Source organism: Anolis sagrei, chromosome 12, assembly GCF_037176765.1.
Source record: "Anolis sagrei isolate rAnoSag1 chromosome 12, rAnoSag1.mat, whole genome shotgun sequence".
NCBI lineage: Eukaryota > Metazoa > Chordata > Lepidosauria > Squamata > Dactyloidae > Anolis > Anolis sagrei.
The window spans coordinates 11,368,481-11,391,742 of NC_090032.1; the positions used below are offsets into that span (position 1 = coordinate 11,368,481).

The 23,262-nt window shown below is 48.0% G+C and overlaps 1 protein-coding gene across 1 annotated transcript; it reads right to left on the reverse strand.

Annotated features, from left to right (window-relative positions):
* Positions 1 to 3,076: 3,076 nt before the first annotated feature.
* NES (nestin) lies at positions 3,077 to 23,024 on the reverse strand. The gene is made up of 5 exons (XM_067472431.1): positions 22,080 to 23,024; positions 17,433 to 17,557; positions 13,766 to 13,842; positions 6,186 to 11,249; positions 3,077 to 5,294 (listed from the first exon to the last, which is right to left on the reverse strand). The coding sequence occupies exons 1-4, from the start codon at positions 22,893 to 22,895 to the stop codon at positions 6,409 to 6,411; spliced, it is 5,859 nt and encodes a 1,952-aa protein (XP_067328532.1). The 5' UTR covers positions 22,896 to 23,024; the 3' UTR covers positions 3,077 to 5,294; positions 6,186 to 6,408.
* Positions 23,025 to 23,262: the final 238 nt, after the last annotated feature.

The window sequence follows — 23,262 nt, forward strand, 5'->3', positions numbered from 1 at the left end:
TCTAACCAAGGCAGAGTAGAGGGGTGGCATAACTTAGACACTATATTCCTGGATTTAGACACTAGACTCCTATTGATGCAGGTCAAAATCCCATTGGCTTTTTTTGCCGCCACATCACATTGTTGGCTCATGTTGTCCACGAGGACTCCAAGATCATAGATAGAATCATAGAATCAAAGAGTTGGAAGAGACCTCATGGGCCATCCAGTCCAACCCCTTTCTGCCAAGAAGCAGGAATATTGCATTCAAATCACCCCTGACAGATGGCCATCCAGCCTCTGTTTCAAAGCCTCCAAAGAAGGAGCCTCCACCACGCTCCGGGGCAGAGAGTTCCACTGCTGAACGGCTCTCACAGTCAGGAAGTTCTTCCTCATGTTCAGATGGAATCTCCTTTCTTGTAGTTTGAAGCCATTGTTCCGCGTCCTAGTCTCCAGGGAAGCAGAAAACAAGCAGAAAACACTCCTCCCTGTGACTTCCTCTCACATATGGCTATCATATCTCCTCTCAGCCTTCTCTTCTTCAGACGAAACATGCCCAGCTCCTTAAGCTGCTCCTCATAGGGCTTGTTCTCCAGACCCTTGATCATTTGAGTTGCTCTCCTCTGGACACATTCCAGCTTGTCAACATCTCTCTTGAATTGTGGTGCCCAGAATTGGACACAGTATTCCAGGTGTGGTCTAACCAAGGCGGAATAGAGGGGTAGCATTACTTCCCTAGATCTAGACACAATCACTGAGTTTCACAAGCAAAAGGTTGACAGATTGATTCTGAACTATCGTCATATCTCTCAGAGAGAAATTTCAAAATGGAACTGTAGAGGAAAGTCTACTGAACAAGCCAGTACCTGCCGCATACCAGTACTGCCATCTGTTGAGGAGTTACGAAGGTGGAGGCATTACTTTTCACTCAGCCCTTGTAAATAAATAAATAAATTGGGATGTGGGGGGGTCTGTCCAAAATGAAGCCAACCCCATCTATAGTTGGGGGGCCTGAGAAAGGCAGCAGTAGGGTGAGTGGAGCGGGAAATGGGTTTCTCTCCCCACCTCCCCATCATCCAGGCTGGGGAGAAATCGACCCAGCGACACGTGGGCTTGGAGAGCTTGGAGTCGGGGGCCCGGCAGGCCATTCATCAATCCCCTATTGCTCCTATTGATGCAGGCCAAAATCCCATTGGCTTTTTTTGCCGTCACATAACATTGTTGGCTCATGTTTAACTTCCTGTCCACGAGGACTCCAAGATCTTTTTCACACGTACTGCTCTCGAGCCAGGCCTTGTCTCCCATTCTGTATCTTTGCATTTCGTTTTTTCTGCCAAAGTGGAGTATCTTCCATTTGTCCCTGTTGAACTTCATTTTGTTAGTTTTGGCCCATCATCTCTCTAATCTGTCAAGATCATTTTGAATTCTGCTCCTGTCCTCTGGACTATTGGCTATCCCTCCCAATTTGGTGTCGTCTGCAACCTTGATAATCATGCCTTCTAACCCTTCATCTAAGTCATGAATGAAGATCCTGAACAGGACCGGGCTCATGGAGACAAGAGCTAGCATCGCCAATTCCAATGTGGTCCAGCTTCAGTGGAAACAGCTCCAATTCCAGGGCAACCCCACTCTGCTATTGAGGAATGCACCATCCAGCAAGTGGAGGTCACCATTTTGGAAAATCGCTAAACATGGATCATAGAATCATAGAATCAAAGAGTTGGAAGAGACCTCATGGGCCATCCAGTCCAACCCCCTGCCAAGAAGCAGGAATATTGCATTCAAATCACCCCTGACAGATGGCCATCCAGCCTCTGCTTAAAAGCTTCCAAAGAAGGAGCCTCCACCACACTCCGGGGCAGAGAGTTCCACTGCTGAACGGCTCTCACAGTCAGGAAGTTCTTCCTAATGTTCAGATGGAATCTCCTCTCTTGTAGTTTGACATGCATTCCAGCTTGTCAATATCTCCCTTCAATTGTGGTGCCCAGAATTGGACACAATATTCCAGGTATGGTCTAACCAAAGCAGAATACAAGGGTGGCATGACTTAGGCACTCTATTCCTGGATTTAGACACTAGACCCTCTATTCTGCTTTGGTTAGACCACACCTGGAATATTGTGTCCAATTCTGGGCACCACAATTCAAGGGAGATATTGACAAGCTGGAATGTGTCCAGAGGAGGGCGACTAAAATGATCAAGGGTCTGGAGAACAAGCCCTATGAGGAGCGGCTTAAGGAGCTGGGCATGTTTAGCCTGAAGAAGAGAAGGCTGAGAGGAGACATGATGGCCATGTATAAATATGTGAGAGGAAGCCACAGGGAGGAGGGAGCAAGCTTGTTTTCTGCTTCCCTGGAGACTAGGACGTGAAACAATGGCTTCAAACTACAAGAAAGGAGATTCCATCTGAACATGAGGAAGAACTTCCTGACTGTGAGAGCCGTTCAGCAGTGGAACTCTCTGCCCTGGAGTGTGGTGGAGGCTCCTTCTTTGGAAGCTTTTAAACAGAAGCTGGATGGCCATCTGTCAGGGGTGATTTGAATGCAATATTCCTGTTTCTTGGCAGGGGGTTGGACTGGATCGCCCATGAGGTCTCTTCCAACTCTTTGATTCTATGATTCTATGATTCTATGATTCTATGATGCAGGTCAAAATCCCATTGGCTTTTTTTGCCGCTGCATCACATTGTTGGCTCATGTTGTCCACGAGGACTCCAAGATCTTTTTCACACGTACTGCCCTCGAGCCATGCGTCTCCCATTCTGATGATGTACTGTGGGCTTGGCCTCATGTAAGCCACACCAGGTCCCTTGGGGAGATGGTAGCGGGGTACAAATAAAGATTATTATTATTATTAAAGTCCAGTCATGTCTGACTCTGGGGTGTGGTGCTCATCTCCATTTCTAAGCCGAAGAGCCAGCGTTGTCCGTAGACACCTCCAAGGTCATGTGGCCGGCATGACTGCATGGATTATTATTATTATTATTATTATTATTATTATTATTATTTATTCTGTATCTTTGCATTTCATTTTTTCTGCCTAAGTGGAGTATCTTGCATTTCTCAGCAGAACCAGTCAGGAGGGTTGTACCAAGTGCATCAGTTTTCTACTTTATTCGTAAAGACATAGTCCTGCAAACAATGCACACCGAGAGCACGCAAAGTCACTGCTCTTAAATTATGCACTCACAAACACACAAACAGACGGACAATCAGCAACCCAAAAACAAGCAAGCAATGGACTAGAAATTATTATCGTAGGAAGAACAGTGTTAGGAAGGGGAAAGAAGGGAGGGAACTGTATTCATTCACATTAATGCTGAGGATTTGGGGACTTTTTCCAGGGTCCGTCTTGAACTCCTCTCCCTCCTCATTTCTAGGCTTCTCCTGATGTGTGGGGAACTCTCGACCTGTAATGGTTGCTCATTCCAGAAGCAATGTAGTCCATCTCAACATCAGACCAAGTTTGAAGTGTCTAGGGCAGGCAAACTTCAGCCCTAGCAGAGTTTTGGACCTCATGTTGTGGTGACCCCCAACCATAACATTATTTTCGTTGCTACTTCATAACTGTAATTTGTTGCTGTTATGAATCGTAATGTAAATATCTGATATGCAGGGTGTATTCTCATTCACTGGACCAAATTTGGCACAAATACCTGATACGCCCAAATTTGTATACTGGGGGGATTGATTTTGTCATTTGGGAGTTGTAGTTTTCTGGAATTTGTAGTTCACTTACAATCAAAGAGCATTCTGAACTCCACCAGTGATGGAATTGGGCCAAACTTAACACACAGAACTCCCATGACCAACAGAAAATATTGGGTTTGGTGGGCATTGTGTCAGATTTTACAATGTATTGTAATGTAAAATAGCTGAGTCATGCACTGCTAATGGGCTTCTATTGGAAATGCTGAGTCATGCATTAACTGTATATAGAACTTCATTTGGGGAATGTATTCTGGCTTAGTCCAGGTGATTGTGAATAATGTAATCCTGGGTCTGAGTTAAGTTAATGAGTTGGGAACCAATCAGAGATTGCTATGTGTAATTGTATAGAATTGTATATAAGGAAGTCGTGTACAGTGTATATTTCTCCTTGTGCTGTAATGTTGTTCATCAAAGGCTATATGTAATTAAAGAACCTGTCTGCTAAGAAAAGATATAACTGTGTCCTGTGGTAAGTTTGTCATATCATCTAGACTGGGGGAAAGACAATGGTAAAACTGACAATGGCCGGGCATGTGCTCAAGTGTCTGTAAAAGGTTCCAGAGTGACTGCAGGCTGTGGGAGCAGTTGACTGAAAATATTGTGCAGGAAGAAGCTACTGGGAAGTGCTGAAGTTGTGCAACTGATCTGCTGCTGAATTGTGAAATTAATCTCAACACATTGACCTTGAGTTTTGGAGTTGTAGTTCACCTACATCCAGAGAGCACTGTGGACTCAAACAGTGATAGATCTGGACCAAACTTGGCACAAATACTCAATATACTCAATTGTGAACATTGGTGGAGTTTGGGGGAAATAGACCTTGATATTTGGGGTTTGTAGTTGCAGGGATTTCTAGTTCACCTACAATCAAAGAGAATTCAGAACCCCACCAATGATAGTATTGGGTCAAACTTCCCACACAGAACCCCCATGCCTTGAAGGGACTTCCTCCAGCCTCACGCGCTCTCCCTCGCCCGCACATGCGCACCATGCTGCCATGTGCTGAACACACCTGCTCTCTCCTCCCCACTTGGAAGTCTCAAAAACAGCCCTCCCCTTGGCTGACCAATCACAACAGGAGGAAGGCTTTTGGTGGGAGGTTTCTGCAATCTGTTTCCAAAAAGGAAGAAAAGGACAAATGGAGAGATCTTCCGCCTTCTCTGCCAAAGGGGTTCCTAAGACCATCAGAAATATATGTTTTCTGGTGGTTTTTGGTGACCCCTTTGAAACCCCTTCACAACCCTCCCAGGGGTCCCGACCTCCAGATTGAGAAACACTGCCATAATGAAATGGAAGATGCTCCAGAGAAGAGACAACAATCCACCTTGACTACGATCGTCTCTTGCAACCCAGCATCAACACCAAGGATTAAAGGTTGTATGGAACTCCCCCATTTTGGACTTTGGAACAGAACCTCCTCCCTAATTGAACACTTTAATTATACGGTAAGAGGGGTAAGAGCATATCTATGTCAAAAGGCCACTGGGTGGGTGCAAGCTGAAGGCCACTAAGCCATAGATCTCTCCATGGACACAGCCAGCAAAGGAGGTAATGCATCTCGGTGTAAAGAGAAGATAGATGCCCATAGAGAAAACCCTGCTATAACCTCAGAGGCGGCCCTAGGTAATTTTCAACAGTAAGCAAACAGTATTTTGCCCCCCCCCCCCCAACCAATCATTGATATATATTTTGTGTTTGTCGTGGGAGTTCTGTGTGCCATATTTGGTTCAATTCCATCATTGGTGGAGTTCAGAATGCTCTTGCCGCTTTTGCTCCCTTGCCTGGCCCGCTTTGGGTCCGGAGGCGTGCCTGAAGACCCCGGCATGTGCACCAAAAGTCACCTCTTCTCCTGACTTTCTCCTCAGCCATCGGGACCAAGAGAGAGAGAGAGAGAGAGGTGGAGATGCCCACCTTTCCTGAAGGTAGGCGCAAAAACAAAGGAGGGAGCGGAGGTGGGAGATACCTCCAGCCGGAGGGGCTCTCTCTCTCTCTCTCTCTCTCTTGGTCCCAATGGCTGAAGAGAAAGTCAGGAGAAGAGGCGACTTTTGGTGCGCATGCTGGGGTCTTCAGACACACCTCCGGACCCGAAGCAGGCCAGGCGCGGCGGCTCTGCCCCTTGGCCCACCCGCGGATTGGGGAGAGGAGAGGAGGCGGGTGGAGCACCAGGGGATCGGGAAAGGGAGCCAGTCATGGGGAAGGGATCGAACGCGGAGAACGATTGAGCGCCGGCTCTGCTCGCGCACCCGGTGGCCAGGTGGAGCAGGAACGAGAGGGGCGAGGTGGGGCTCAAGGGCCCGGCCCCTTTGGGAAGAGGATCTCCCGGCAGCGAGGCAAGAAAGCCGGGGCTCCCCCCGGACTGCTACGGCTGTTGTGAGCTGAGGGGGCACTCCTCAAATGGCGGTCGAGGGGCATTTACAGAGGCGCCTCTGTGCCCCTGGCAAAAAAAGTGTTCTGCGACCGCTTACTTTGCGTAATGGATGAGCCACCCCTGTATAGCCTACAAGGTTCCTTTCAACAAACAGGCATTTTCTTAAAAAGCTACCACAGAATATAAAGTGTTACAGGGGTAAATACTCCATACGTAATCAAAGCTTTGGATTGTCTTTTGGATAGCTTCTTACAAATTCCCAAATGGAAGGAAAGCTAGAAACAAAAGTTGGGAGGGAGGAAAATTGGGATGGAAAAAAAATGTCCCTGTTGACCAGTGGTCAAGCGGTATCTCAGTTGCCTTCTGAAGACCAGGGCTCTTCTTCTTCTTCTGGGCGGAACGTCAGGCGTTGGCTGGGCTGCAGGTGGAGAAGGTCACCTCCAAAGCTTGGGCCAATAGGGTTTTCCCCTTCCAGCTCCCTCTCCTTCCCTCGAGCAGTCTGTAGGATTTCAGCAAAGATGCTCTGGGGGCCGTCCATATCCTCCCGGCCTTGGTGGTCCAGAAAAGCTTTCTCATGGATTTGAGAGCCAACATCTCCAGCTCTCTGTAGCTCCTCAATGGATGGTGGGCTGTGGCTTACTGTCTCCACCTTGAGGAGGTCATCCTCTATATCCTCTCTAGTAAATTCTTCTTGGATTGTGACCTTCTTGCCCCGTTCTTCTCCAGACGTGCTAACATTGTCCTCCATGCTGTTGGGAAGACCATTAAGGATCTCCTCAGGGAAATTCACAAAGTTGGGGTCTTCCTGCAGCCCATTTGTGTTGCTTTCAGACCACAAATGAGTGGATTCTACTGGGTCTTTGGTTTTGTCGGAGGGGATCTCTGACTCTGTCATGATCTGGACCTTTGATGTGACAGAAGCAGAGAAGGAGTGTGCATCTCCTTCCATGGATGGTGGCCCAGCTTCAGCACTCTGCTCAGCTTTGATCCGCTCTTGGTTGAACTCCAGGGCTTGCTCCACAATCTCCAGGATGTCCAAGTCTTTCAGATTGTGGGCTTGCTCCACAATCTCCATGATGTCAGAGTCCTTCATGTCATCTACTGAGATGCCTACAGCTGCTTCCAGTGACCGATCTGGCACACCCTCAGCCAGTGGATTGACCTCATCAAGGTATTCCTCTTGAGCATGGTCTTCCATTCCAAGACTCTCTCGCTCAACGATCTGGTAGGATTCATGGACATCTGGCACCATCTCAGCACATCCCAGATCTTTGGATTCAGCTTCCTTGTCCTGGCCACCTGGTAGTTCTTCTTCCAGCACAATCTCCCCCAAGTCAGCCACGCTGGTCAGAGGAGAATCCTTATGGGTCCTTTGAGTGTCCATATTCTCTTGGTCACTCATTTCCATTGAGCTGTCATAGTCCACAGGGATGATTCCCTCAGAACGATCAGGATCAACGGGATCTGCTTGGAAAACACTATCTTTCTCAGGCTCCCAAGCAAAATCTTCTCCGGTTTCTTCCTCGGGGGTCTGCTCTACAAGCTCTTGTTGGGGGCTTCTCTCCTCAGACTGTTTCTCAGATCTCACCTCCAAGTGTTCAGGATCATGTACAACACCCTCTTCCATTCCTGACAATTCAAGTGTTGCTGAATGTGGGAATTGGTCCTGTTGGAGAACTTCTGATGTTTCCATCTTGGCTCCTTCTGAACCTTTGGCAGATGGAGCCTTCCCTGACTCATCAGCATCTGGTTCCATGTGGTCTCTGTCTTTGTCCTTGATCGCTTCCTGTTCTTTGTCATTTCCTTCTGGTGGGGGGCTGCTTGGACTCTCTTCTTCCTCCAACACTTGCTGGTTCTCCTCTTTCAAGAGAGCAGTGCCATTTCTGGTCACAGGAGATGGCTCAGCAGTCAATTTACCCTCTGAAAGTGGCTGGGATTCCCTAGCGATTGACAACATCTCCTCCTCATAGAGACGCAATGGGGTATGATCGGGCAACGTTTCCTCCAGCATAATCTGCCGACCAGTTTCCAACTCCTTTTCAATCCCATCTCCTTCATGGGTGGCATTTGGGGAGGTATCAGAAGATTCAAGAGATTCCTCTGACTCCAAAGAGTCATTCTGTGGCTGAAAGTCACTTGTGTCAACGTAGCTTGTGACTTCGGGACCATGGAGAGAGTCATTCTGTACTTCTAAGGGAACCTCTGCCTCCCAGGTGGCATCAGGAATGGCACTTGGCTCAAGAATGGTTGCCTCCTGGCTTTGGGTGGCATCTTCTTCTTTCCCAAAGACAACCTGCTGCTCATCTTCAGCCCCTCGTGCTTCAGACTTCACCTGCTGAGCTTCAGAGCCTTCTGTGTCTTTGCCCAATTCCTCCAGGTTATGAGGACTGATGTGACCTGTTATTTCTTCCATCTCCAAAGTGCCTGCAACCTCCTCACTCTCAGCCTCTGTTAGTTCTGCATCTCTTTGCAATTCAGCTCCTTCCAGGATATGACCATCAGCCTCAAAAGTAGAGGAAGAAGCCTCCTCTTCCTCCATCTGCAGCTTCTGAGGAACGTCTATCTCCACAGTGCCTGCAGCCTCCTCACTCTTGGCCTCTGTTACTTCTGCACCTCTTTGCAATTCAGCTCCTTCCAGGATATGACCATCAGCCTCAAGAGTAGAGGATGAAGCCTCCTCTTCCTCCATTTTCTCCATCTGCAGCTTCTGAGGAACGTCCATCTCCAAAGTGCCTGCAGCCTCCTCACTCTCGGCCTCTGTTACTTCTACACCTCTTTGCAGTTCCACTCCTTCCAGGATATGACTATCAGCCTCAAAAGAGGATGAAGCCTCTTCTTCCTCCATCTTCTCCTCCATCCGCAGCTCCTGGGGAACGTCCATCTCCAAAGTGCCTGCAGCCTCCTTATTCTTGGCCTCTGTTACTTCTTCACCTCTTTTTAATTCTGCTCCTTCCAGGATATGACTATCAGCCTCAAGAGAAGAGGATGAAGCCTCTTCTTCCTCCATCTTCTCCTCCATCTTCTCCTCCATCCGTAGCTCCTGAGGAACGTCCTTCTCCAAAGTGCCTGAAGCCTCCTTACTCTTGGCCTCTGTTATTTCTGCACCTCTTTGCAAGTTCACTCCTTCCAGGATATGACTAGAGGCTTCTAGAGAAGAGGAAGAAGCCTCCTCTTCCTCCATCTTCTCCTCCATCCGCAGCTCCTCAGGAACGTCCATCTCCAAAGTGCCTGCAGCCTCATCACTCTTGGCTTCTGTTACTTCTGCACCTCTTTGCAATTCCGCTCCTTCCAGGATATGACTATCAGTCTCAAGAGAAGAAGAAGAAGCCCCCTCTTCCTCCATCATCTTCTCCATCTTCTCCTTCATCTGCAGTTCCTGAGGAACGTCCTCCTCGGCTCCTTCTGTTTGTTCTCCTGTGAAGATCTCTTGTTCCAGAACATGCTTTACCTCCTCATGCTGCAAGGTGGCCTTTGGCTCAGAGGCATCATCTTGGAAGCCAACTGCTCCCATGTCTGAGAAGACTTCCTTTTCTTTGTTTCCTAAGTCATTCTCTTCTTCACAAAGATCTCTGTGCCTGGAAACATCCTCTCCCTCGTGACCAACCTCCTCTTCCTCAACTCCCTTGCTGTCCATAACCTTTAGCAAGGCGTTTTCATCTTTTCTTGGAGAATCCTCACCCTCTGAGGCCATCTCTTCTGCATTAAAGTCTTCCACATCCAAGATGGCGACTTCCTTCAGCATGGCAGAATCAGTCTGGCAAAGTGATACTTTGGGTTCCTCAAGTGGTTCCTGCTCCTCTTGATGTTCTTCTGGAGGCAAAGCTGTGGAACTCAGGAGAGAGAAGTCCTCAGCAGCAACTTCTGCTTCTACCTCCTGAAACTCACTTCCTAGCATCTCTCCTTGCAGGTCATCCTCTTCATTCTCCCTAGATGGGCTCCAGAGTTCCCTCCTCTCCTCATCCTCCGAGAGGTGAAGGGCTTCAGTACTCACCACCTCGAGGTCTTCCGTCCCTCCTTCCATCTCTTCCAAGGACCCTTCAATGGCACCCAAAGGATCATCACAGTGGCAGGTGAAAGGTTCAGTGCTCTCCTTAGCAGGGATCTCTTTCCCCAAAGGAATTGCTGGTGGTGTGCATTCAGAAACCTCTTGAGGTTCATCTGCCTGGATGATGGTAAGATGCTCTTCATCATCACCCTCATCCTTCTCTAGAAATTTGATGTCTTTGTCAGTCATCATTTCTCCAACAGGAGCATCAGACGCACTTTGTTCTCCGATTCCTTCTTCCTCAAACAATCCAGTCTTCTGGGACAACTCCCCCTCCTTGTCTTGATGCTCATCATGGACCACTTGACCACCATTGGTCTCAGCAGAGGCTTCAAAGCCTTCAATGTCTTCCTGTCCATCTCTTGTCCAGTCTTTGTGCAGCTTCTCCATGGCATCAACGTCTTCCCTGTTTGAAACAAGAGCTACATCGTTTTCTTCTTCCGTGGGAGAAGAGTCAATGGACGGAAAGCCATTTTGTGTCCCTGTTGTGCTGACCAAGCTTGGTTCCAGAAGAAGTTCTCCCACGTTCACATCTTTCATTGCAATTTCTGATGTTTCAGTGACCAGCACATTCTGGCTGAAGGCCTTTCCTGGAGGTTCATCGCTGGGCTGCTTCTCGTCCTCTTTCTCCACCTCTCCAACAATGCCTTCCTTCTCCTTCATCTCCACATAGGAAGCCATTTCCTCTCCACCTTCTCCTTTTTTGACGCCAGAACCAGGTTCTTCCAAAGCATATGGAATGTTGGGACTGATGGAGTCAAACGCCGAGGAGGATTCATGGAAGAAGGACTGGGAAACACTTTCAATCCGCGTTGCCTTGATCACCTGGCTTTGTTGAGATGCACCAAGCTTAAAAGCAGGTGAGTCCACAAAGGTTGGAGCCTCCTCCTGAGCGTTCAGTGCCACGTTGAAACCTTTGGTGGATTGGGACTGAAGGACGGTGTTGGCTTTCTGGAACTCCCTGGCGACAGGGCTTCTGCTCTTGGACAGCAGGGAGGCCGGGCTGGCCATGAAGGAGGTCTCCATCTTGTTCCTAGGTGACCAAGGCTTTGCGTTTGCCTTTGGAAAGGCAGCAGGGTTTGGCCGGGAGTCTCGGGAGCCTAGGCGACCCACTTGAAGTTTGCTGCCGTTGGCGTCTACTCTCAGATCTGCAGGGGGCACAAAGGAAGAGAACAAGATGGTTATTATTATTATTATTATTATTATTATTATTATTTATAGCTTTCATATTCCGCCCTTCTCACTCCGCAGGGGACTCAGGGCGGATTACAGTGTACACATATATGACAAACATTCAATGCCAATTTTGACATACAACATATACAGACATAGACAGAGGCTATTTAACTTTTTCTGACCACCAGGGGAGCTGTCGCTTTCATCGGACACAGTAATCCAGGTGAAGAGGTCTAAACAAAGCACCATGTCTCCCCTCATTCTGGATCAGACATGGGCAAACTTTCCAACTTGGGGGCCACATGCTAACACTCATTGCTAGAAGGACTGGTTGGTCAGTGAAGGAAGGAAGGACAAAAAAGGAAGGGAAGGATGGAAAGATAAAGAGGGAAAGAGGGAAGGAGGAAGGAAAGAAGGAAAGACAAGAAGGAAGGAAGGAAGGAAGGAAGGAAGGAAGGAAGGAAGGAAGGAAGGGAGGGAGGAAGGAGTAAGAGGGGAGGGAGGGAGGTAAAGAGGAAGGAAAGAGAGAAGGAAAGACAAAAGGGAAGGAAGGAAGGAGAGAGAGGGGGGGGAAGAAAAGACAAAAGGGTGGAAGGGAAGGAGAAAGAGAGAAGGAAAGACAAGAAGGAAGGAAGGAAGGAAGGAAGGAAGGAAGGAAGGAAGGAAGGAAGGAAGGAAAGAAAGAGGAAAGACAAAAGAGAGGGAAGACCAAAAGGTTGAAAAGGAAGGATGGATGGAAAGGTGGGAGGGAAGGAGGAAGGAAAGAGAGAAGGAAGGAAAGAAGGAAGGAAGGAAAGAAAGAAAGAAAGAAAGAAAGAAAGAAAGAAAGAAAGAAAGAGGAAAGACAAAAGAGAGGGAAGACCAAAAGGTTGAAAAGGAAGGATGGATGGAAAGGTGGGAGGGAAGGAGGAAGGAAAGAGAGAAGGAAGGAAGGAAGGAAGGAAGGAAGGAAGGAAGGAAGGAAAGAAAGAGGAAAGACAAAAGAGAGGGAAGACCAAAAGGTTGAAAAGGAAGGATGGATGGAAAGGTGGGAGGGAAGGAGGAAGGAAAGAGAGAAGGAAGGAAGGAAGGAAGGAAGGAAGGAAGGAAGGAAGGAAGGAAGGAAGGAAAGAAAGAGGAAAGACAAAAGAGAGGGAAGACCAAAAGGTCGAAAAGGAAGGATGGATGGAAAGGTGGGAGGGAAGGAGGAAGGAAAGAGAGAAGGAAGGAAAGATTAAAGGGAGGAAGGGAATGGAGGGAGGGAGAAAGTTGGGAGGGAGGAAAGAGGGAAGGAAGGAGAAAGGAAGGAAGGAGAGAGAGAGGGAGGAAAGGAAAGAAAAAGGGTGGAAAGGAAGGAGGAAGAGAAGGAAGGAGGAAGGAAAGACAAAAGGGAAGGAAGAACAAAAGGTTGGAAGGGGGGAAAGGAGGTGGAAGGAAAGAAATAAAGAAGGAAGGATGAAAGGGGGAAGGGAATGGAGGGAGGGAGAAAGTGGGGAGGGAAGAAAGAAAGAAGGAAGGAAAGAGGAAGGAAGGAAGGGGAGAGGGGGGGGGAAAGAAAGACAAAAGGGTGGAAAGGAAGAAGAAAGAGGGAAGGAAGGAGGAAGGAAAGACAAAAGGGAGGGAAGAACAAAAGGGGGAAGGAAGGGAGGGAAGGAGGAAGGAAAGAAAGAAGGAAGAAAAGATGAAAGGGGGAAGGGAATCGAGGGAGGGAGAAAGTGGGAAGAAAGGAAAGACAAGGAAGGAAAGACAAGGGAAGGAAGGAAGGAAGGAGAAAGAGGGAGAATCATAGAATCAAAGAGATGGAAGAGACCTTGATGTGTTTTTCCATCATCATGAACCTCATGGGCCATCCAGTCCAATCCCATTCTGCCAAGAAGCAGGAATATTGCATTCAAATCACCCCTGACAGATGGCCATCCAGCCTCTGTTTAAAAGCTTCCAAAAAAGGAGCCTCCACCACATTCCAGGGCAGAGAGTTCCACTGCTGAACGGCTCTCACAGTCAGGAAGTTCTTCCTCATGTTCAGATGGAATCTCCTCTCTTGTAGTTTGAAGCCATTGTTTCGTGTCCTAGTCTCCAAGGAAGCAGAAAACAAGCTTGCTCCCTCCTCCCTGTGGCTTCCTCTCACATATTTATACATGGCTATCATATCTCCTCTCAGCCTTCTCTTCTTCAGGCTAAACATGCCCAGCTCCTTAAGCCGCTCCTCATAGGGCTTGTTCTCCAGACCCTTGAGAGAGGGAAGGAAAGATGAAAAGGGTGGAAGGGAAGGAGAAAGAGGGAAGGAAAGAGAGAAGGAAGGATAGGACAGGATGGGGAGAGAGAGGTGGGCCTGAGAAAAGAGCCAAGGGCTCAAATCCGGTTCCCAGGCCTGGGTTTGCCCATACCTGATCTAGACATTCACCTCCTTTGGATGCAGCCCGAAAATCCCATTGGTTTTTTGAGCTGCTGCATCACTCTGTTGGCTCATGCTCACCTTCCTCCCTCTTTCTCCTACCTGTCTTCCTACCTTTGAGGCCAGCAGGCAACTTGAAGTCCATTGTCGTTGGCATCTGCAGCCGGGTGCTCTCGGCCTCCAGAAGGGTCCTACAAGGCAAAAGGGGGGGGGGGAGCCTTTGCATTATGTGACTGCAAACTATATCCTGTTCCTCCGTCCTGATTAGAGCAGACCCATTCAATCAATGGAGTTTATCCATGTGTTGACCAATTCTCAAATAGGACACACACACAACCTTTTCATGTGCTTTTAATGTGTCGTTGAAGGTCCACACACACAACCTTTTAATATACTTTTAACATGTTGTCGAAGATTTTCGTGGCCAGAATCACTAGGTTGCTGTGAGTTTTCTGGGCTGTCTGCCCATGTTCCAGAAGCATTCTCTCCTGATGTTTCGCCCACATCTGTGGCAGGCATCCTCAGCAGTTGTGAGGTCTGTCGGAAACTAGGCGAGTGGGGTATATATCTCTGGAATAAGGTCCAAGGTGAAGAAAGAACTATTGTCTGTTTTGAATGTTGCAAATGGCCTTGCAACTTCAAAGCCTGGCTGCTTCCTGCCTGGGGGAATCATAGAATCAAAGAGTTGGAAGAGACCTCATGGGTCATCCAGTCCAACCCCCTGCCAAGAAGCAGGAATACTGCATTCAAATCACCCCTGACGGATGGCCATCCAGCCTCTGTTTAAAAGCTTCCAAAGAAGGAGCCTCCACCACACTCCGGGGCAGAGAGTTCCACTGCTGAACGGCTCTCACAGTCAGGAAGTTCTTCCTAATGTTCAGATGGAATCTCCTCTCTTGTAGTTTGAAGCCATTGTTCCATTGCGTCCTAGTCTCCAAGGAAGCAGAAAACGAGCTTGCTCCCTCCTCCCTGTGGCTTCCTCTCACATATTTATACATGGCTATCATATCTCCTCCCAGCCTTCTCTTCTTCAGGCTAAACATGCCCTGCTCCTTAAGCTGCTCCTCATAGGGCTTGTTCTCCAGACCCTTGATCATTTTAGTCGCCCTCCTCTGGACACATTCCAGAATCCTTTGTTGGGAGGTATGAGCTGGCCCTGATTATTTTCTATCTGGAATTCCCCTGTTTTCTGAGTGTTGTTCTTTATTTACTGTCCTGATTTTAGAGCCCCCAGTGGCACAGGTTCGAATCTGGGGAGCGGCGTGAGCTTCCGCTGTCAGCCCCAGCTTCTGCCAACCTAGCAGTTCGAAAACATGCAAATGTGAGTAGATCAATAGGTACTGCTCCGGTGGGAAGGTAACGGTGTTCCATGCAGTCATGCTGGCCACATGACCTTGGAGGTGTCTAGGGACAACACCGGCTCTTCAGCTTAGAAATGGAGACGAGCACCACTCCCCAGAGTTGGTTGCGACTGGACTTAATGTCAGGGGACAACCTTTACCAATCTAGCAGTTTGAAAACATGCAAATATAAGTAGATCAATAGATCTATAGGTACCGCTCCAGCGAGAAGGTAATAGCACTCCATGCAGTCATGCCAGACACATGATCTTGGAGGTGTCTGTGGACAATGCCGACTCTTCAGCTTAGAAATTGAGATTATCACCAACACCCAGAATCAGACACGACTGGATTTAATGTCAAGGGAAAACCTTTACCTTTATCTATATTTATTTATGTATTTATTTACGACATTTCTATGCCGCCCTTCTCACCCCGAAGGGGACTCAGAGTGGCTTACAAGGTATATATTACATACAATTTATTATATTATTAGCATAGTACAATATCAGCATTAAACATTGCTATATTGCACCATACCACTATATCATAATATTATTAGCAATATTACATGGAATATAAATATAACATTATAATATCACATTATTATTATATTGCATTAGATTATAATATTATAAATATTATATGTATATATATTATATTATATTATATTATATTATATTATATTATATTATATTATATTATATTTATGACATTTATATGCTGCCCTTCTCACCCCGAAGGGGACTCAGAGCGGCTTACAAGGTATATATTAGGTAAAGGTAGTCCCCTGACATTAAGTCCAGTCATGTCTGACTCTCGGGTGTGGTGCTCATCTCCATTTCTAAGCCGAAGAGCCAGCGTTGTCCATAGACACCTCCAAGGTCATGTGGCCAGCATGACTGTATGGAGCGCCGTTACCTTCCCGCCGGAGCGGTACCTATTGATGTACTCACATTTGCATGTTTTCGAACTGCTAGGTTGGCAGAAGCTAGGGCTGACAGCGGAAGCTCACTCCGCTCCCCGGAATCGAACCTGCGACCTTTCGATCAACAAGCTCAGCAGCTCAGTGCTTTAACCCACTGCGCCACCGGGGGTTCCTAGGTATATATTACATACAATATATTATATTATTAGCATAGTACAATATCAGCATTAAACGTTGCTATATTGCACCGTACCACTATATCGTAATATTATTAGCAATATTACATGTAATATAAATATATAATTATAATTTATTATTATTATATTGCATTACATTATAATATTATAAATATTATATGTATATACAATATATTATATTTATTTATGACATTTATATGCTGCCCTTCTCACCCCGAAGGGGACTCAGAGCGGCTTACAAGGTATATATTACATACAATATATTATATTAGCATAGTACAATATCAGCATTAAACATTGCTATATTGCACCATACCACACTATATCGTAATATTATTAGCAATATTACATGTAATATAAATATATAATTATAATAAATTATTATTATTAGGTTCTTGTGGGTTTTTTCGGGCTATATGGCCATGTTCTAGAGGCATTTCTCCTGACGTTTCGCCTGCATCTATCCTCAGAGGATGCTTGCCATAAATGCAGGCGAAACGTCAGGAGAAATGCCTCTAGAACATGGCCATATAGCCCGAAAAAACCCACAAGAACCTAGTGATTCCAGCCATGAAAGCCTTCGACAATACATAGATTATTATTATATTGCATTACATTATAATATTATAAATATTATATGTATATACAATATATTATATTCTATACACGCCACTTGCTTGACTACTGTCAGATCCTCTGGAGAGGCCAGAACACAGATGTAGGCGAAATGTCAGGAGAAAATGCTGCACCTCACAACACCCCAGTAATTCCGGCTGTGCAAGCCTTCGATAATACATTATAGTTGATGCTTATGTTTATTTTTCTTCCCACAAAGGAGACTCACATGAAAAGCATTTCAATACAATTTACAATCTGCAAATGCGTATTGTTTTCCTTGCAATCCTTTGCTTGGATAGCACCCTTTGGACCACTTGGGTGACATCATCGCTGACTCCCCCAGACAGCAGGGCCCTTATTATCATGCTAATGGGACATGCCCCCTCTTCCTCCCCCCTTTTCTCCAGCCCCACTTTTGTCTGGGAACCATCTGGAGGGAGGAGACTAAGCTGAGGATGGAGGCCAGGAGAGCCCCCTGTTCCCATGGAAGGAAGAAGGGAGCCCCTCTTCCGCAGCAGGGAAAAAGAGGGCCACCTTGGGCGATGAAGCAGAGGCTTCATTCATGCTTCTCTAGACAAAGGGGCGAGGGGTGCAGAAAGGATGCCCAACTCACAAGGTCAAGAAGGGGGAAGCTCAGTGCTGAGAAGGAATTTGGAGCATTCCTTCCACTTGTCTGCTCAAAATATGGTTCTCCCCACCTGTAGGTCGCCACTTCCAGGCTGAGGGACATCTTCAGGTGCATCAGCTGTTGCCGCTCCTCCAAGACTTGGGCGATCTGAGCCTGCAGGGAGTGCTTCTCCTCCTCCAGAGACTCCACTGCCAGCTGCACACACAAACAGAAAAGACACAAAAGTCATCATTTGGCCCAACTCAACGGCTTACTTGAAGCTGGTTGGGTCAGCTGGCCCAACCAGCTTTTCTTCCTTCCTTCCTTCCTTCCTTCCTTCCTTCCTTCCTTCCTTCTTTCTTTCCTTCCTTCCTTCCTTCCTTCCTTCTTTCCATCCTTCCTTCCTTTCCTTCCTTCATTAATTTTTCCTTTCTTTCTTTTTTCCTACCTTCCATTCCTTCTTTTCTTCCCTCCTTATTTCTTTCTTTCTTTCCTTCTTTCCTTCCTTCCTTCTTTCCATCCTTCCTTCCTTTTTCCTTCCTTTTTTTTCCTTCCTTTCTTTTTCCTTCCTTCCCTTCCTTCCTTCCTTTCTTCCATATTTCCTTCCTTTCTTCTTTCTTTCCTTCATTCCTTCCTTCTTTCCATCCTTCCTTCCTTTTTTCCTTCCTTCCTTTCCTTCCTTCCTTCATTTTTTCCTTCCTTTCTTTTTCCTTCCTTCCTTCCCACCTTCCTTATTTTTTTCTTTCCTTCTTTCCTTCCTTCTTTCCTTCTTTCCTTCCTTCCTTCTTTCCATCCTTCCTTCCATATTTCCTTCCTTCTTTCATTCCTTGTTTCCTTCTTTCCTTTGTTCCTTCCTTCTTTCCATCCTTCCCTCCTTTTTTCCTTACTTTCTTTTTTCCTTCCTTCCTTTCCTTCCTTCCTTCACTTTTTTCTTCCTTTCTCTTTCCTTCCTTCCTTCCTTCCTTTCCTTTCCTTCCTTCCTTCCCTCCTTCCTTATTTCTTTCTTTCATTCTTTCCATCCTTCTTTCCTTTTTTCCTTCCTTTTTTCCTTCCTTTCTTTTTCCTTCCTTCCATCTTTCTTTTCTTTCATTCTTTCTTCTTTGCTTTCTTCCCTCCCCTTTCTTCCCTCCTTCCCTTCCTTCATTTCTACCTTCCTTCCTTCCCTCCCTCCTTTCTTCCTTCTATTCTTCCTTCTTTCCTTCCTCCCTTCCTTCTTTCTTTCTTTCCTTTCATCCTTCCTTTTCTTCCTTCCCTTCCCTTCCTTCCTTCCTTTTTTCTTCCCTCCCTCCCTTCCCTCCTTCCTTTCTTCCTTCACTCTTTCCTTCCTTTCTTCCTTCCCTCTTTCCTTTCTTCCTTCTATCTTTCCTTCCTTCCCTTCTTCCTCCCTCCCTTCCTTTCCCTTCCCTTCCTCCTGGTATGTGCCCATAATAATAACATTCATTCATTCATTCATTCCTCCCTATGTCCCCCAATGGCCAAGGGATCAGCCTTACAGAAGATTTCCCCAGTCCTTGCAGGGAGGGAGGAATCCCTTAATACAGCTGTTTGTGACCTAGGTTGGCAGAAGCTGGGGCTAACAGCGGGAGCTCACCCCGTTCCCTGGATTAAAACCACCGACCTTTCGGTGAGCAAGATCTGTAGCTCAGCGGTTTATCCCGCTGCACCACTAAGAAAACCTTGTGGCAATAAGTTAACAGACCCAAACCCAGGAAGCCCCAGCCTTGCTCATTCTATTGTCCTATTTGCACTGCGCTGTCATGCTCAAGGGATGAATGTGAAATCTCTTATGGGATTTCCAAGGGACATGAGATGCAAGATGTGCATGCTTGGGGAGAGAAAGGGTTTGGGACCCTCCTGGATAGCAAAATTAGAATATGGGGGCAGAGATGCACCAGCCGCTCCCAGTAAGAGCTCAAGGAAACAAACCAAGTCACACAATTGAAGCCGGGAAGTGAGCAATGCTTCCATCACATGCTGCTCAGACGCATTTCTCCACAGCTAGTCACAGCCCACCCACGGCTGCCACCCCCCACCCCCCACCCCCCAATCAGAGAGATTTCCATCCAAGGCTGTCAGAAATCCTGAACTTGAAAGATGAGTGTATCCAGACTGGTCTCTCGCCTCTACCTTCCCTGGCACACCCATCTCTCCACAGACCCACCACCCAATGCCATCTCTCAGTCTGGGTTGCTGTGAGTTTTCTGGGCTGTCTGGCCATGTTCCGGAATAATTCTCTCCAAATATATTTGATGTTTTTGGCCAACTGAAATAACACTTCTGAAGGTCTGTCTATTTTGTGCATTGGCATAATCTTTGTCCCTAACAGTTCAAAGAGATAACCAGGTATATCAGTCTAACAACCGAGAAACCTAAAACTAGTGGATATATATACCACTAAAGAGAAGATTCACTCAAACGAGTTTTTAGCTGTTGTCGAAGGCTTTCATGGCTGGAATCACTCTCAGTCTGGGTTGCTGTGAGTTTTCCGGGCTGTCTGGCCATGTTCCAGAAGCATTCTCTCCTGACGTTTCATCCACAACTGTAGCAGGCATCCTCAGAGGTTGTGAGGTCTGTTGGAAACTAGGCAAGTGGGGTTTAGATATCTATGGAATGATGTCCAGAGTGGGAGAAAGAACTCTTGTCTGCTTAGGAACATTAGGAAGATCTTCCTAACTTGAGAGCTGTTAAGCAGTGGAACTCTCTGCCCCTGAGTGCATTGCAATTGGCCACCTTGATTAGCATTGAATAGCCTTTCAGCTTCAAAGCCTGGTTACTTCCTGCTGGGTGAATCCTTTTTGGGAGGTGTTTGCTGGCCCTGATTGATTCCCCCGGGCAGGAAGCAGCCAGGCTTTGAAGCTGCAAGGCTATTCAATGCTAATCAAGGTGATCGATTGCAACATTCACCCTTGCCTCAAGCAGACAAGAGTTCTTTCTCCCACCCTGGACATTCCACAGATATATAAACTGCTTCTTGCCTGGGGGAATCAATCAGGGCCAGCTAACACCTCCCAACAAAGGATCTCCCTAGACATGAAGCAGCCAAGACTTGAAGCTGCGAGAAGAACGGTAGGGATGGATGGCCATTCCTGGACATTTCACAAATATATAAACTGCTTCCTGCCTGGGGGAATCAATCAGGGCCAGCTAACACCTCCCAACAAAGGATCTCCCCAGACATGAAGCAGCCAAGCCTTGGAGCTGCGAGAAGAACAGTAGCGATTGATGGCAGAGGACTCTTTTGCCACCCAGGAGTCCAAGGAACTCCCTTCCACCTCCTTCCTTGGGCTCGGGATACTTGATGGTTTTCCCCTGGAACTACCTAGTTGGGAGATAGAGATAAGGAGTCATGTCCTGTGCAAGTTGATTGATGGACTCTGGTGGGAATGTCAGGGATTGGGGAGAGAGATCGTTTCCATGGAGGCAGTTGGAGGAATTCTACTCACCAGAAATTATGGATGAGGATGACATCAGGCATGAGCAAACTTTGGTTCTCCAGGTGTTTTGGACTTCAATTCCCACAATTCCTGAGATTTCTGGGAATTGAAGTCTAAAATACATGGAGGGCTGAAGTTCTACCTCCATTCTGTTGAGAAGGGTCGTCATACCATCTTCTCCTTCCCTTCCCAAGGCAAGTGCATGCCTGGTGTCCACCTACCTGGAGCTTCTCGGCCTCCCCTTGCAGGAGCTGCCCCTGATGGGAGAGGCTCTGCCCCTCCACATGTTTTGGACTTCAGTTCCCACAATTCCTGAGATTTTTGGGAATCAAAGTCCAAAATACATGGAGGGCTGAAGTTCTACCTCCATTCTGTTGAGAAGGGTCCTCATACCATCTTCTCCTTCCCTTCCCAAGGCAAGTGCATGCCTGGTGTCCACCCACCTGGAGCTTCTCGGCCTCCCCTTGCAGGAGCTGCTCCTGATGGGAGAGGCTCTGCCCCTCCAGGTGTTTTGGACTTCAGTTCCCACAATTCCTGGGATTTCTGGGAATTGAAGTCCAAAACGTATGGAGGGATGAAGTTCTACATCCATCCTGTTGAGAAAGGTCCTCATACCAGGCTCTTCTTCCCTTCTAAGGCCAAGTTCATGCTTGGTGTCCACCCACCTGGAGCTTCTCAGCCTCCCCTTGCAGGAGCCATCCCTGATGGGAGAGGCACTGGCCCTCCAAGTATTTTGGACTTCAATTCTGGAGATTTCTGGGAATCAAAGTCCAAAACGTATGGAGGGATGAAGTTCTACATCCATCCTGTTGAGAAGGGTCCTCATACCAGGCTCTTCCTCCCTTCTCAAGCCAAGTTCATGCCTGGTGTCCACCCATCTGGAGGTTCTCAGCCTCCCCTTGCAGGAGCCGTCCCTGATGGGAGAGGCACTGGCCCTCCAAGTATTTTGGACTTCAATTCTGGAGATTTCTGGGAATCAAAGTCCAAAATACATGGAGGGCTGAAGTTCTACCTCCATTCTGTTGAGAAGGGTCCTCATACCAGCTTCTCCCTCACTTCGCAAGGCAAGTGCATGCCTGGTGTCCACCCACCTGGAGGTTCTCAGCCTCCCCTTGCAGGAGCTGCCCCTGATGGGAGAGGCACTGGCCCTCCAGGTGTTTTGGACTTCAATTCCGGAGATTTCTGGGAATCAAAGTCCAAAATACATAGAGGGTTGAAGTTCTGCATGTATCCTGTTGAGAAGGGTCCTCATACCAGCTTCTCCCTCCCTTCTCAAGCCAAGTGCATGCCTGGTGTCCACCCACCTGGAGCTTCTCAGCCTCTCCTTGCAGGAGCTGCCCCTGATGGGAGAGGCTCTCTTCCAACGCCTCTTTGCGTCCTGTCAAGTCAGTCAATTCGGCCTCCAGCTGCTGGAGCTGGAGTTGACTCTCTCGGTTGCCTTGGGTGGCCCTCCGGAGCTCCTCCTTGGCCTGGCCGAGCGAGGCCTCAGCCTGGGAGACACCACGCTTGTAGGTCTCCACTGCTCCTTGCCAGATGGAGGAGAGCTGCTGGGCATAGTCCTCCACCTCTCGGGGCTGGAAGCATCCTGGTGGGGCCACCACGCGGAAGCCTTCCTCCAAGCTGCGGGAGAAACCACACGCCTCCTGCTCCAGCCTAGCTAACTCCTCCTGGTGGACTTCCACAAGCCCTTCGGCCTCCTTCTCCAGCTGGGTTGCCTTCTTCTGCAGCCACAGGACAGCCCTCCGCTCTTCCTCCAGTTGCTTCTTGCCGGCCACCAAGAGCCTCTTGGCCTCTTCCCGGGCAGCCCGCTCTTTTTGGCACTGGCCCTTGACCTGCCGGACCTGGTCATGGAGGGCTTCCCGGGCCAGTTCGGACGCGTGTTTCTCTCGGAACGCTTGGTCCAAGGTGGCCCTCATGGCGGCCACCTCTTCCTCGTAGTGGCCCCTCCAGCAGGAGGTCTCCAAGGGACTTGACCTCAGGTTCTGGATCTCCGACTTCAGCAGGCCGTTCTCCTCCTCCAGGGACTTCACCCGGGACAGGTAGGCCTCCAGGCGCTTGTTGAGCTCCCACATCTGGACAGACTCCTCGCCCAAGGTGCGAGAACCCAGGATGCTCTCCATGACCCTCCGGCAGAAGGAAAGGCAGAAGCTGTCTCTTGGGTTTGCTTGCAGGAAGAAGAGATCCCAGGAGAAGCTGCCCTCACCGGCCAGTGAATGGAGAAGACTCCCAGCCAATGCCTCCTCCTCGGCTATTCATACAGAGAGGGAGGCTCCGATGAGAGGAGGTTGGGCCGGGGTGGGCTCTCCCCAGCCCTCCCTCCTCGCCCTTCTCCTCCTCCTCCTCCTTCCAGCAGCATTCCCAGGGAAGCTCAGAGTGACCCTGCACCAATCAGGATGTGCCTGGAGTCCTGCGTTCATTGCTCTCTTGTGCTTTCACTGAAGAAGGAGAGAGAAAAGTTTGAGTGGGTTCAGAAACAGGCAATGGGCA